Source organism: Anser anser, assembly GCF_964211835.1.
Source record: "Anser anser genome assembly, chromosome: 7".
NCBI lineage: Eukaryota > Metazoa > Chordata > Aves > Anseriformes > Anatidae > Anser > Anser anser.
In genome coordinates, this window is record NC_139727.1 from 32734308 (window position 1) to 32750391 (window position 16084).

General features: G+C 36.5%; 1 protein-coding gene across 2 annotated transcripts in view; it reads left to right on the forward strand.

Annotated features, from left to right (window-relative positions):
- Window positions 1–15686, forward strand: part of NHLRC2 (NHL repeat containing 2) — a 38915-nt gene extending 23229 nt beyond the window's left edge. For both annotated transcript variants that reach the window (XM_083844449.1, XM_083844450.1), the window contains exons 7-11: window positions 316–547; window positions 1004–1126; window positions 2161–2370; window positions 3621–3846; window positions 6694–15686. In XM_083844449.1, coding sequence (XP_083700575.1) covers window positions 316–547; window positions 1004–1126; window positions 2161–2370; window positions 3621–3846; window positions 6694–6959 — 1057 coding nt within the window. In that variant the 3' untranslated portion in view covers window positions 6960–15686. The remainder of the gene's footprint in view (window positions 1–315; window positions 548–1003; window positions 1127–2160; window positions 2371–3620; window positions 3847–6693) is intronic.
- Window positions 15687–16084: the final 398 nt, after the last annotated feature.

Here is a 16084-nt window from a genome sequence, read left to right on the forward strand (position 1 = left end):
TGTCCTTTAAAGCCTGCCTGCTTTTACCCACATCTGTTAGATGAAATGAAATATTCTACTTTAGCTATAAAGCTATGACTTGGTAACGTACAGTCATATAATTGAATGTTACTTTTCATTGCATTTGCTGAATTTATCTAGTGATAAATGATAAACTAAGGTGAAAAAAGTTAGCATAAAGGCATGGAATAATTTCTTGTGCTGCAATACAGTTGGTTTTATAATTCACAAGTGCTTTTCCTGTGATTTCTGTTCATGCATAATGTCTAAAGTATTTCAGACCTGTTCTTGAATATAAGTACTATTTTCATTTAGTGATTTAAAGAAAGGAACCTGTCTTCGATTTGCTGGGAGTGGAAATGAAGAGAACAGAAACAACACCTACCCTCACAAGGCAGGCTTTGCACAACCTTCAGGTCTCTCTCTGGCTTCCGAGGAACCGTGGAACTGCCTTTTTGTAGCGGATAGTGAGAGCAGCACCGTGCGAACAATCTCTCTGAAAGACGGAGCAGTGAAGCACCTTGTAGGAGGAGAGAGAGATCCATTGGTAATCACTTCAAACTTCCCCACACTGCCCTACTAATATTCCTCAAGCCTGACCTGGAGGAACCACTTTTGGGGTGAGAGGGTAAATTAGTTTCCGTGGCCATCAGTTTCTTAACTTCACTGCTTGGAATGCAAATGTGTACCAGTTGTGGTGCTCAAGTTGTAGTGCAGAACATTGCTCCTCAGATACAAAATTACTTCACTTATTTATAAAATAGCCAAACTGAAACAGTATTGTATTGTTATTAAAGCCAGCTGGATTCATGTTGATAATTTAAATGTGGTAGTTTCCATCTCCATCATTAGCATCCTTATTCCTAGTTCTCAGTATCCTTGTTATAAAGTAGTTGTCTTGCTTTTTTTTTTGTCTCAGTGAATTTCCATTTAATTACAATCATTTAAATTCAAGTCAACATTGAGTAATCAAATATTTTAATTTAATAATATTGTTTTCCAGAACTTGTTTGCCTTTGGTGATGTGGATGGAGCAGGCATAAATGCGAAGCTGCAGCATCCCCTAGGAATAACATGGGACAAGAAAAGAAAACTGCTATATGTGGCAGATTCCTATAATCATAAGGTAAGCATGTAGAGTAGCTTGACATATGCAGGCTTTACAATTTTTACTACTATGAGAGTTTATTTTCAGAACATACAAAGACTGTAGTTGGTTGAGCTGAAGAAAGAAATGGTAAGAATTCTTTTGTGAGTTCTTTTTCCTTCCTTCCTTCCCTTATGAGTCCTTCTCTTTACCCATTGTTTTGTTGTTATATGCTGCTGTGTTGATATGACAGCCCCTTGGGTAAGGTGAATTTGTACCAAGTTACAGTTCCAACTAAAGACTCTTTCCTTATATCTTTCCAAAGAGGCTAAACTGGGGCAAAACAGCTAGGAACGCTTAGTCAGGAATACTGCAGGTTTGATAAAACCAGGACAGCAAGAGGACTTGTTCTTTCCTCAAAAAAACACCCATATTTTGAGAAGAAGTATTGTGGGTTACTCCCATGGAATTTAAAGATGAGACAGGTTGTTCTGTGTTATTGTTCTCAAGCTTTAATGTCTACAAGGTTCCTAACTGTATGTTGATTAAATGTATTAAAAAATAAGTAGTTTGTTTTGTTTTACAGAATAAGGTATATATATCACTAAATATTCATTAAAACCCGTGGGGCATATGAAATTTTGTTTAAAGTATTTTATAAAACATTATCAACATTTTTGCTATTACTTTAAGAAAAAAGTTAAGAAAAATGTAATCTATTTTTAGGAAAAAAAAAAGTTACCGTGACAGTTTTATTATGCTCTTACTATTTTGAAAATGTTTTCAGGAAGGCAACAAATATTAGGAAAAAAAATAAATCTGATCAGCAAGCATACTTTTATACCAAAGAGGTAGGTGCATTAGAAAGAGAACACGCAGTGAGGACTAGGAAGAAAGATGGGAGATGTCTTTTGATAAAGTATGATAACCTAGCTTCCAGGACAAATGCTCGTTAGCTAAGATAATCAAAGTTATTGCTGGCTTCTGAAAATACGGGCTGTAAGACAATCCAGAACTTTTACATTCTGGTAGTTTTTTTCAAAGAAAGTCTTTTTTGTTTGTTTTTATCTTAGATTAAGGTTGTAGATCCCAAAACGAAGAACTGTGCTACCCTGGCAGGCACAGGAGAAGCAAGCAATGTTATTGGTTCCAGCTTTACACAGTCAACTTTTAATGAACCGGGAGGTTTGTGTGTTGAAGAGAATGGCCGCCTGATGTATGTTGCAGACACAAATAATCATCAGATTAAAGTGCTGGATTTGGAAACAAAAATTCTTTCCATGGCAAGTAATATTTATTAAACAGGCTGATAGTGGTGTTTCTTTGTAAATTACTATTGCAGACTTTAGCAAGTGGTATAAAAATCATATAGCTAATAAACTTTCTGGGGACAGTAGTTATATTCTTACAACGTTTTGTGATGATCTAGCAAACAAGCATTACCTGTTAGCATCCTTGTTGATAGCCCTATTTGTGAAAAGGGAACTTTTGCATATAAAACTTTTTACATAAAAATATCCAAAACCATGCAGAATACTGAGAATATAAAATACAGCAAAGTTAACTTGCAGCAGTGGTCTAGAGAGAAAAGTGAACAACAGTTTATTTAACATGACTTATGTGGGGAGAGCAGAAGAGCTGTCATCACTCTCTTATAGTTCCAAAACCAAGTTTCTAAATCCAAATTCTTCTAAATTTGACAAAAATATTGATACGACGATGTCTTTGTTTTGCTGTTATGGTACTGAACTTTTTGCTGAACTTTAAAATTTACATTTAAATGGTGTTTAACTTTTAATGAGTGCCATGCAGAATTTTATATATTCTTTATTTGTGGCTTTCAAGTTGTCAAACTGAAACCACTTTCAAATACAGCAGTGCTCAATTTGCTTGTAAACATGAAAACAAAACAAATTTGTACTACTGTCTATCTTATAATGATACCATGTCTTGGTGTTCTCGTGTATATATATGAGATAATAGTCTTACTGTATTCTTTTAAGCTTCTTGCATTTAATAGTACGCAATCTTAATGTGTATTTAAATTTCCATACCATGTAATATCTTGGTGCCTTTTCTGGGAAATCGTCCTTTATTTTGCTGCATAATCTGCATGGTTAGAATCTTGGATTTTATTACCAAAGGATACAGTTATCACCCCATGGGGAGAAAATGCTTATAAATTTTATTTAAAATAAAAATGTAATGCAAATGTTAAAAAATTAAGTTAAAGAATACTCTAAATAGTGGATTTTGTAAAGTAGTTACAGATTTTATGATTTTAATAGTAAATATTTTTATCTGTATCCATCTGTTTTATCTCTTACATTTAAAAAGTTATTTTGTCCTCTCCTTTTTGTTCGTATCATTGCACCATTATTGTGCTCCATCAGAAAGTTTCAGTACAGCAACCATATTGTCATGTGTTAGTTTTCTGAGTTCATGTCAGCCATCAAAGTGTGATTGTATTGTGAAATTGCCTATTTGTTATACCAGGACAGATGAAAATTAATACTTTGCTTTCTACTGATAGTTGCCTATCGTGAATCCAGAAATGTGCGATGTTCCAGATCATCTGCCTGTGCAAAAGGACAAAACAGCAAACCTTCCAAAACTGCCTAAATCTGCACCAAACATTCAACTTCATTCACTGACTGTAGCTCCTGGCCAGACAATTCAGTTTTTATTGAAGTTGACGCTCCCTCCAGATTCAACACTGAATGAAGAAGCACCCAACTCCTGGTTTATCACGGCAGAAGGTAAAGTGCTTGTGTTGTTTTATCAGTTGAAGAGGAATAGATAAGAAACAAAGTAGATTATATCAGGATGTGCTTGCCATGCAAGGGACCTCAGTGTGATGAACCAAAACGTCCCTCCCAGTCTGTTCCTATATGACACTGTCATGTGGTAAATGTTAGTTAGTGTTGATAAATCGAACAGCTGGAGTGGGAAGAATTAAAAAAAAAAAAAAAAAAAGAACTTGATAATTGTAGCTTCTTGCTTGAATTAATACATGCTGCATTAATTTTTTTAAAACTTCCTTTAAACAAGTTGCCAACGAGGGCTTGCAGGGGAACTGTTCCCAGAACAGTTGAGCTTTTTCGTCCTTAGATGCTTGCTCTCACCATGCTGTCTCCATGAAAGCCTTATCCCAGCCCTACTGTCTGCTTCTGGGAGAAAGGTTGCTGTGAAGCTGAAGCATATTCCAGAAAGATTCCCTTTTTTTCCTTCTGTCTCTTCAAAAAATTATTTGAAGTAAATTTCTACCTAACCACTTTGAACCTACTTTGTTATAATTCATATATTTGTACTTGAATATTTCTATAATAAGGCATGCTCTCATATAGGAGGAATATTGTGGTATGTCAAGGCAGCAGAAATAATTGGCATTTATTGCAGGCCACTTTTGCAGGCCACTCTTCCTATGTGGCCGTGGGCAACACTTGCAGTCACTGCATGCCTTGGTTACTGTGAAATGGGAATAATATTTCATGTTAGAGCAGCGTCGTGAGGCTTAATTAATCTCTTTCAACGCTGAAGTATTTTAAAAGAACACATGGAACATGTTCACGTGGCATGTGACTGGAATGGTTTAATTCTAACCATCGTTGCCATCCTTATGCTGGGTATTACTATGCACGAAGCATGACCAGTAGAATGAACTCTGTGAGTGTGTTCCCTAAAATTCTTTTCAGTACAAAAATAGTAAGGTTATCTGAAACACCTTCTTGCACAGGGTGACCATTAGCAAGTGTTTGGAAACAGTGCTTCCCAGTGTTCCAGCTGTGCTCAGAAGGGAGTATCTGTCAGTGCCCTTGGCAGTACCATTTGAAAGAAGAGGCTTACATATGGATGTGCTGTATGGAAGCTGATGTACATAATAACCCCTATTTTTTTCACGTTGTATCGAAACAGTTTTGTCTGGTTATTGAGTTACTCAGGTATGACTCATTTGCTTTAAGTCTAGTATATTCATGCTATACAAATAATTTCCTGATCTCTGGAATCAAGGCTTCTAAAAAGTATCCTGTACCTTACCATGTGTGCCTAAGTAAGACTCCCACCGTGAACTTGCCTTTTGTGGGTGAAGGGAGGATACTTTTCATTCAGACTCTGACAAATTTCTGAACTTTGTAAGCACATTTGCTGTCAGACTCTCAGCACCCTAAAAGTAGGTGATGCACAGAGAACTATTTATTACTTCTTAGAGAAACCAAATAAAATAATAAAATAAGCCATTATATAGAGCAGAGGAAAGCTTTGCCAAACAGCTAAAAATAAATAAATAAATATATATATATATAGTTTTCTTTAGTCTTGTTGTCATGTTCTTGATGTTGAGTTTTCATCATGTGGACCTTCAGTAGATTTTTAGAAGCAATGGACAAAACATTTTTATTTCAATTATTTTTGCTCATTTACTATACTGCATTGGAAAATATTCCTTTTTTTTGAAATGCTGCTGGATTCTAAAATTCTACTGACTCTTAGTAATTGTTCTCAGCCTGAATTTACATGCCATATTGTCTTTTACAATAATAAATACGTGTTAATAGTCATTACTGCTTGTAGATGCAGTTAAAATGATCTGAAGCTAAACATCTCATCTTCTGACTCATATTTTGTTGGCTAGCTTTCAAAGTGTCTATATATCCATGTGGTAGCTTAATTAAATGGGTTGTTTTAAAAAGCAATCAACAAATACTGTACAGGGCCTGCAATTTGGTTATACACTTCATGATTTAAGGCAGTTTCTCATCACAGTTTATGCTTTTGGAGTACAAGTAGACTATTTCCAGCACACTTTTTGGCCTATAAAAATCTCCAAATATTGTTGAGGTGAAGATATATGTCAGAGCTTCAAGGGTTAGTAAAACTGGAGAAGATAAGCAACTTAAACTCAACAAGACATTTCAAGCTCATAACTTCGAGAGCCAAATTTAAGGTATTTTCTTAAAAATGCCAGAAAGAGCACTTCATCCATCTCACTTTACAATAAAGTACAGAGTGCAACGCAATGAAGTAGGTACATACATTGTGCAGTTTATTTTGCAGTTCACATACTCTTAAATATTTAAATAAATGTGAAACTCAAGCTTTGTTGTAATAGTCAGCCTGAACATAGCTAAATTACAGCAACCTATTTATAAAGCCAACCTTTCTGTTTGGAAACATGATAAAGTACCTGCAGTTCTGTGCATTTATGGCAGTCGTCTTGCCTAGAGTATTAGACCTCTAATACAAACTTATTACAGCCAATTTATTTCAGGAGTTTTGCTTATGTATCAGAAGAAATTTTAATATCCTCTTAAAAGTGTATACGACAAATTGCAGATTCGTTGCATTCAGCTAAGGTATACTGTGGAGATAGATATACCCATGTTTCTGAAGCAGAGCTTTGGATTATCTTTAAAAGACAACTAAAGAAGCACTTGTAAACTACTTTTCCTTTTTTTCCCCAAGACTGAAAAAATCAGAAGGGAGATTTCCCCTAATGTTCTATATGGAAAAAGGTCATGTTGTCATATGAGTAAAATTAGTGTTTTCTATAGGTTTCAGACATGGTATTAAATATCCTAATGATAAAACTTGTTGTTCTTTTGCAGATAATACATGGTTGCTTCAAGGACAGAGTCTGTCTGGAGAAATTAAGGATGTTTCCTGTCAAACTGTCATTCCCTTTCAGTTACCAAGGAGCTGTCTATCAGCTGAAGCTGTCCTGGCTATCAAAGCGTGCCTCTACTATTGCAGCAAAGATAGCAGTGCCTGTATGATGAAAGGAATCTCATTCAGTCAGCCTTTACAGATAACAAGTGAAAACCAAGCCAGCTTGACTCAAGTTGAACTAACATACACATTTTTAACTAACTAACCCAAAGCCAGCTAATGTGGTGCTTTATGTTGCTGTCTACCGTAGGAGAAAATATGAATAGATAACTTTTCTCCATTGGCCATTTTCCTGGAGCTTATGACAAACCTAAGAAATAATATTCTTGGTAAAATGCAGTAGAATTCCTTACAGTTTAACATGAAAATTTATAATCACAACCTGATTTCTTTTCATTGCAGTAGAAACAACGATACTGTAATACTTCAGATTCCATTGCCATTTGTGAATACATTGGACATACGCCATTCTAAGCGATGAGCAAAAATTTTGAGTGTCCTTTTGAAAGAGTTAGTATTGCCTTGTTATTATACTGTAAGAAATTCTTTGCACTATACGTACTGTTAGAATAATTAGATCATTTCAGACTAACAGTTACAGATTCCTTTTGTGCTCTTAAACTTAATAGAATGTCAAACCTAATAGTTTCTTTCTCCAGGCTATAAAAGGAGCATCTTGCTTATTTTTCTGTAGTGGCATTTCTGAAAATACATCTGAAACTAGGTGCAGCTCTAATGTTATGCAAACTGATTGTTTTGTTTAACTAGATATGACTGCCTTATATGAAGAGCACGGTTTCATGGAAAAATTTCTGTGAAAGGAAATGTTTGAGTTCCTACAAAAAAAAAATCATGCTGATTTGTAACAAAGAATGTGCCTCTCTAATGTGTGTGTATATTTGTAAAGAAAAAGAAAATGCTGGAATCTTTCTGATATATACTGATTTACATTTTATGTAAGTGGTAGAAAATGGTTGATTATCTAAACTGCAAAAATTAAATTTCAACCATTTCAAGCAGGTGAATCACTTTCCTTTCCCACTTTTATGATTTCTTTGTAAAACCCAGTCTGAAGACTTCTGTCTTGGAAACATACAATATTAAGAATGATACTACACTCCTAAAGTGTGATTCAAAGTCTTTTGAAGTTGCTGTTTGTCCACCCATTTGTTATGGTGGCCTCTGAATCAGAACCGTACGTTTAATAATGGATGGTTGCATTCATGTCTAGAGGTTCTGAGCTTTTGCTAGAAAACTGGTGATTCAATCTTTGAGTAAAGTGCTTTGATTTGAAGCTGTATTCCCAAAACTCTGCCTTTGGTGGTTAAATGTTTTGCGAGTAAAATTTGATCAATTTGCCATAGGAAGTAGCAGAAATACGGGAGGGTGTGCAATTTTCTTACTTGAATTGGAAGGATTTCCACAGCGCTTAAGTGTATTTGGATTAGGTCCAGTGCTCTGATTATGAGGATCAGTTCTGAGAAGATGAATTTGTTTTAAATTTGAAGATAGTATCTTTACATATAGTATGATGTATAGTAGTGAAAGAATTTTTATGTTGTCTTTTCTAAAGCAGTCACCATTGTTCCTGACACCTGTCAGTAAATCCCTGGTATGATTTGTTTTTGCTCTTTCCTAATTGAAAACTGATTGAAATGTTGGTCATGAACTCCAGAGGCTTTTGTTTTAAGGGAACCATATGGATTGGTGTGGTTTTTCCTTCTATTGAAATGCCAGCATATCTGTGAGTTCTCTACAGTACCAGAAATGGTGGTTATCTCACCTGTCAGCAAGGCAAGGCCTGAACTATTATTTTCTTGTGTTTATTTTTTAAGCAACTTTTCTAATTCAGTGTTTCAGTTCCTTTGAGTAAACCTCTCAATCTCACATGCCATTTTGAAGAAGGATAAAGCTTTGCTACTTTGTTCACAGATTGCAAATGCTGTTGAAAGGATGAAGGTAAAGAAACCGATTATGGGGCATTAATCACTTCTCACACTTTATTACAAATCTTTAAGAGTTTTTGTTGTTGTTTATTTAACTTTGGGTGGTAGCCAGGAAACCTTAGATAAGCTTCCAGCTAGCTCACAATTTTTCTGTTGCTTACTGTAAAAAGCAAGCGTTAGTTTCAGAAGTTCAGAATAACAAATTAAATTCTTACAGTTATCTTGAGTATACAACTCAGCAGATAGATTTCTTTTTTTTTCCTCTCATTTCCAACTAAAATATTTATCTGTTTTGATTGGACAAGATCATCAAATTCTACCTTGTATTTTGGCATACAGAAAAAAGTAAGTCTCAACAAATCTGTTATCTTAATGACACTTTTTAATTTAAGTATTGCTTTAATTAAAGTAGGGAAAGGCCATGTATTCCTAACTTTAACTACAGTAGATAGTGTTTAGTGTTGTAGACATATACATACATTTATATCTAAAATATAAACAAACGTTTAAAGGTCATATATCCTTTTTTTTTCAAGATTCAGCTTCAAGTTACTGTGTGTAAATGCATTCAGAACCAATGTAGCTTATTGGGAAGACATGATAGTAGATAGTAGGAAAACTGTTGCGTAAGCATCACGCTGAAGTCCAGGATCAGACTGTAAAGGACCTTTAAATATTTAGTTGTAGCCGTATTTTAAATAATGAAACAATTTCTGCTTTACTAGCGGAGAGTAGAAAAATGTGTTTGAACCATTTTATTTTTCTTTCTCTGAAGTCCATGTCTTGCAGCAGTTGACTGAATCCTGTATAAACTGAGGGGTGTATACTAACCAGGTGGTTTAATGGTGAACTTGGCAGAGCTAAGTTAAAGTTTGGAGCAGATGATCGTAGAGTTATTTTCCAACCTAAATGATTCTGTGATTCTGTTTCTAGAATCTGTAATGGCTTTATCCAAAAAAGAGACAAAAGGTGTGAGACCATCTCAAAAACTTGACCTGAAAGAAAAGGTGAATGTCCTCAGATGCTTTCACCCCTGCACCCCATAAGTCCTAAACCATTCTATGCAATAACCCCCTCAGTTTACAAGGGAGAGCTTCTTTCCCTGACTTTTCTTAGTGGGTTTCACACAAGGACACTGCTGTAATCATTCTCCATCTTCTTAGGTGTAGCTGATTCTCAGTGTGCTCCAGTTCTTCCTGATGATGTTACTGGGGATCTTCTGATCCTCAGTCTGTGTGTTCACTATGACTGGCGTTTATCACATAGCCTGTTTTGTTTGTCCAAGGAATAGCACACACAGCACTGAGTCCCTCCTTATGTTTCACTTGTGGCGTACAGACATTTGAATGTTCTATATTTAGAATAACATGCTTTTTAAAAGCTTATGATGTTTACTTTTATTCTACAAAAGGGATGCTATTTCCATTGCTTTCTCCAGGGTTTATAAGATGCTGTTACACTAAAGCAAGAAGTGCCATAAATGTAACCAGAAAGGCAAAAACAATAGCTTGTACAAGCTACAGAAGTTTCAGTTAAGTTACCAGAAACCATCTTCAAAATACAATTCAGAAAAATAGCAAATTTTACTACTGTCTCTAAATACTGAAAAATTAAATGGCTGCTATCTTTTTGTATGGTAATGTAGCTTATAGTGTTTCCTGATACAAAAAAAAATTCAACTACCAGCATATTGGTATGGCTCAGCACTCCCAGATTTGTATCTTACAGTAACGGTATGTAATTCAAGGCCTTTTCAAATCATGCTTTCCCACTGACTTTAATAGGTTTTGCATCAGACCTATAAAGTCATAAATTACTGTAGCAAATCTCTAAAGAATATTGGTCATGCTTGCATTGTATAATGGAAAAAAGTTCAGAGGCGTTTGCAGTTTTTAGTTCTAGCATTTGCTTTCCTGGAACAGCACTTTTTTTTTTTCCTTTTTTTTTTGTTTGTTTAGCCAGAGTAAAAGTGCATATGGCTTTCAGTATATTGTATATATTCTTTATGCACTTTTTTATTTCAATTGGCAAATCCTGTAGTTCAAAGTAAAAGTATCTTTTATGAGAGCATTAAGAAAAACTTGTTCCTTATCTCTTGCTTAGAGGAAGGAGATGATCAGAACAAAGTGACTTCCCTTCTTGTACAGGGGCATGTCCTTTTGCTCCTTTAATTATTGACTATTCACTCTAGCAAAGAGAGTTGCATTACTGACCACAGTTTCAAGTTCTCTTGAGTTTTTGATTCCTAACAAGGTTTGCTATGTGCATGAGAGCCTTAAATGTTTGACTTTGTAGAGTTATCAGTGATATATCTAGTATGAAATGGCTTACAGTTTAGCAGACGATAGCAGAGATTTATGTATTTTTTGAAAATTACTGTTCTTCCTTAACACTTACCTCAAAGACGTATTGCAGCTAAATTTCCACAGAAGTGTGTGTTCATAAACTGTGTTGCAAATCAAAAGTAAGTTTGCTTCACTGTATGATGTGTGAGAGATGCTGTAACAGGTTGTGTTTGTGTGTCCTCCGGGCTGTAGTTCTTCTAACAGAATTTACCATGCATAGCAGTTTGTTACCTACCCTTCCTGATGGTAACTGCATGGTCAAATCTGCCAGCTCAGTTGTTTGTATAATCAGCTAAGATAACCGATTTGAGTTAGCAAAGATCTAGTATTTAAAATTAATTATAATCATTTTCACTGAAAAAAAGTTCGTCAGGGGTTACATGAGCTTCTCTGTCCCTCATCAGGAAGATATAAGAATAGTGAGAGTTAGTTGCAGACAGTCACTTCAAAAGTGAGACCTGTTGTTTTGTTTTTTAATTGAACCATCACTTCTGGCTTTGCATTCTGCAGCAGATCATTAACTCAGAAATATTTCTAATAATATTTTACATTCTATTATGTTCATATAACCAAGCTTGACTACTGTCTTCCATCAGAACCAGCTGTTCCTATATTTTTGTAGATTTTGAACTATCGTATGTAAAATCACTTACTCTTGTTAAAGATTAGCTTTCGTTCTTATTAAGGATTCAACGCAAATATGACTTGAATTTCTGGGTTTATTTTGATTTTTGTCATAATATTGGAGGGGGTTTAGGGTGGGAAGAGGAGTTGGTCAGGTTTGTGTGTCTATCTTTTCCTCCTGTAGCTTCCCCAGGACTGAAATACGGCCAGTATCTTATTACCATAGAGGGATCCAAGTAGGATAATTCCCTCCACCAGCCTCTTGCCCCTGCCCTGCTTTAGGGCTGGGGAGTAAAAAGAAAGTGCAATAGGGCTTTTACATACAAGGACAATGTTACCTGGCAGCTCACTCCAAACGGGTGCAAATGAGGTGAGGGTTTCAAGATGAGTCGCATGGCACTGATCCTCAGAATGGGTAGACCTAGTGTATATTGGCTTTCTGGAGTTACCTGCTTCCTAGGTCTACTCCTCTTTATGACCTGTAAAATTTTGCTCCATACAGAAGGTGAGAATTTTGCCCTTACTCTCACTGGAAAAAATATTTAATCAATTGATTAATTAGTGCTCTTTATTTTAAGATAACCTGCTAATAGTTACTGAAATCCAGGACCTGTCTAGACCCTTCCATACAGTTCTAGGTAACATTAAAGTAAGATTATGCCCTCAAGTCAGCTTCATCAAACTCTACAGTGATGCAGGTACCATCGTTTTTTTTTACCTTTATCTCTGGCCCTATTCAATGAAGTTCTGAAGTTGTTTCTAGATCTCCTACAGCATCTCAAACTTGAGTAGCCTACACATGGACTTTGTTGGCTCTTAGTTTCAGGAAACTGCAGATTAAATACTTAGGAGTATTAGGTGATTTGAAAGATACCCCAGCTTGCTATCTTGTTGAAGGCTTAATTATTATCACAGGGTAACGTACTTCTGTTGCAGCTGAAAGGCTAAAACCTTGGATATAATTTGAGTGTTTGTGTACCTATAGTTACTTGTTTAGTGTACTGCCTTGTTGGTCCAATGCTTTCGAGGCATACAAGAGGACTTTTTGTCCAACTGCAGGCCCTAGGGATAAGAAAAAGAATTACAAGTGTTTTTCAAGCCTTGCTTGGTTCCTTTATAACACTGATAATTTTGAGTTAAAGAAATCGCACTTGTAGAAATCTATTTATAAGTCTACCTTAACTTAATGCTCTGTACTCAACATGCGTCAGAAGAGCAATATTCCACAATATATTTTTCCCCTCTTGACTAAGTATTTAGAAACTCAATCCATCTGGACATTGTCAGACTTCATAGTAAGCGAGATAACTATTCCCCATTCGGTTGTATGGTTTTTTAAAAAAATAAGAGCTTGTACTTCAAGTTTTTGATGAAGCTGAAATACCTGGTTTTGAACCACCCATTCAAGGAATGTGTGCTGAGAGCTGGCTGTTTCAGATAACTTCCAGGTTTTAAAATTTTGGAATTGATAGTTAAATGGTGGAACATAGCCAGCATGGGTTCATGAGGGGAAAGTCCTGCTTAGATAATTTACTTTCCTTTTATGACAAGGTTACTCATCTGGTTGACCAATGGAAGCTGGTAGGTGTGATTTTTGGGGGGATTTTAGCAAAGCTTTCAGTATTTTTTCTCAGCTATGTCCAGCATACAGCTTGACAAGTACACAATACGATGGGTGAACAATTGGCTGACAGATCAGGCTCAAGGGTTATAGTAAGTGGAGTTACAGTAAATGGCTGGTGGCCTGTCACTAGTGGGGCTTCCTAGGGCTCAATTTTAGGACAGGCTCTCTTGATTTTTTAAATGAACTGGATGCAGGACTCAAATGCATAGTAAGTAAGTTTGCAGGTGACACTAGGTTAGGAGTTGTTGATTCCCTCAAGGGAAGAGAGGTCTGCAAGGAGAGAGCTCACAACAAATTAAAGGTCTGAGCAATCACCAACTCAGTGAAGTTCAACAGGAGCAAGTGCTGGATTCTGCAACTGGGAAGGGCCAACCCTGGGTATACGAACAGACTGGGGAATGAGAGGCTGGAGAGCAGCCCTGCAGAAAGGGATCTGGGGGTTCTGGTTGATGGCAAGTTGAATATGAGTCAATACGAGTGTGCCCTGGCAGCCCAAAGAGCCAGCAGTGCACTGGGGTGCATCAAGCACAGCACTGCTAGCTGGTCAAGGGCAGGGATTGTCCCCTGCTGCTCTACGCTGGTGCGGCCTCGCCTCAAGAACTCTGCACTTTGAGGCACAGCAGTATAAAAAGGACATAGAACTGTTAGAGAGTGCCCAAAGGAGGGTTACAGAGATGGTGAAGGGCCTAGAGGGCAAGACGTGAGGAGCAGCCGAGGTCCCTTGGTTTGTTCAGCCCAGAGCAGAGCAGGCCGAGGGGAGGCCTCATGGCGGCCTGCAGCTCCCTCACGAGGGGAGCGGAGGGGCAGGCGCTGAGCTCTGCTCTCTGGGGACAGCCTCCCGGAGTTCAAGAAGAATTTCGGCAACTTCTCAGACATAGGGTTTGATTTTGTGGTAGTCCTGTGTGGAGGCAGGAGTTAGACTCGATGATCCTTGTGGGTCCCTTCCAATTTGAGATGTTCAATGATTCCATAACAGAAATGCTAAATGTTTTATATCTACAGTATCTAACTTCAAAAATACTCAGTCTTGCTTTTAAAAGAAAATTAGTGCACTTAAAGCTTTCTCTTCTGTAAATCATTGTACTGTTAAATTATGATGGATTTGTGTGATTTTGTATAGATATTAATAAGGAAAAATAAGGTAATTGAAAAACTGCAACCAGGTGAAATGCAGGCTCTCTCCAAGGTTACCAACAGCTATCTTTAGGGCCAGTAGTTCAGTCCAATGTGACAGAAATTCTGCATTTTCATTACATCATGATGACTGAAGGAAGAAATCAGTGCCTTGAATAAAAATACTTGAAAGTGTGTATTTGTAGAAAAGCTGGAGTGTTGATTGAAATAAGGTATTTATTTGACCTTCATGATTTGTGAGTTTTGTGCTGTTTTTTAAAATTCTGTACTAATTCAGAAACTGTAAAGTTTTTTTCACTGTTATCTTGTAGAATTAAGTTGAAATTGAAGTGCTTTTTATTCGAGCTACTCTTCCTATGAAGTACTTTTACTATCAAAAGGCTTTTTCTCTGTCTTGCAAACGTACCTCTTATGTACACTTAAAAACATCTTGCAGAAGTTGGGATGCAAGTGAGATGGAGGTTAAAACTTTAATTTAGAAGGGCAAGGATGATTCTTCTCGGCATTTGAGGGACAGGGAGTTGGTCTGCTTTTTTTTGTTTTTTTTTTCTTTCCTTTTTTTTCTTCTATAAGCAAAGATTATTTAAATGGCAGAGGGCTGTGTATAGAGGCAGCTATGAAGGGTCTGGTTCTCTCACTGTGAAACCATGTAACTTCATTTAGGTTCTGACGCTGGGGTGTTTTAAAATCCCTGCAGTATAGCACTAGTGAAGGAAGTCACAGTTGAGCACTTAACACCTTAGTACATGGCTTATATTGTTTAGATGGAAAGATGGGGAGTATTTTTTTTTTCTTCCTTGAGTACTACAGTGTTGCTTTAAGGACATGGGAGTATTTTTGTCTGCTCTTTGAGATACTAAACCTCTTTTTTTCCATTGCATGTGATGCAAAGCCTTTCAAAGATCTGAACGTTTAAAAGGTATGTTTTGTATTTGTTACTACAAAGTATGTGAAGAATTAGAACTGAAAGCACATCATCTGCAGCTGATGTAGATTGTGGAGATTCTTCATACACAGCATCACCTAATAGAGTTCTTAACAATATTCATGGGTTATGATCCTTTTTAAGTAAAAGGTAAATGTCCTGTAATATTATGAGAACAAATAAATACACTGTGGAAGAAATGCTAGCTTCAGATTTCAATTCAGCAAATAAACAGTGATTGAAGAATGTATTCTCTCCCCTATGAAGCCTATTTCTCCTTGTAAAGCTTTTTCATGGAAAAATAAACATTAAAAATCTTATCTTTTCTTTCAAATCTTGGCTTGCCTGTCAATCTTTACATCAACATAGATGTGGAAGTAATGAAATGTGTGTGCCATAAGGCATTGCAACTTGATTAAAATCTTGTAAACAACAAGTACAATTTGTTTCATGCTCCCTTTTCTGCAGGGCTCTGCAGCCATGGGTGTCAACTGACCATTCATGGACCTGAGGTTTGGTAAAACAGTGTTCAGTCATGAAGACTCGCCAGCTTCAGGTTTACCCAGTGATCTGGAAACAAGAGATCTGTTTTTATTCCATTTGTGCACATAAGAGAGATGAAAAATGTTGTGCTGGATGAGTCACAGACTGTTTGCAGACTTCTAGTTGTTTTTTTTTTTTTTTCCAGAGATGCTAAGAACTATCTTAGCTACTGGAGCAGGTCTTGCTGCA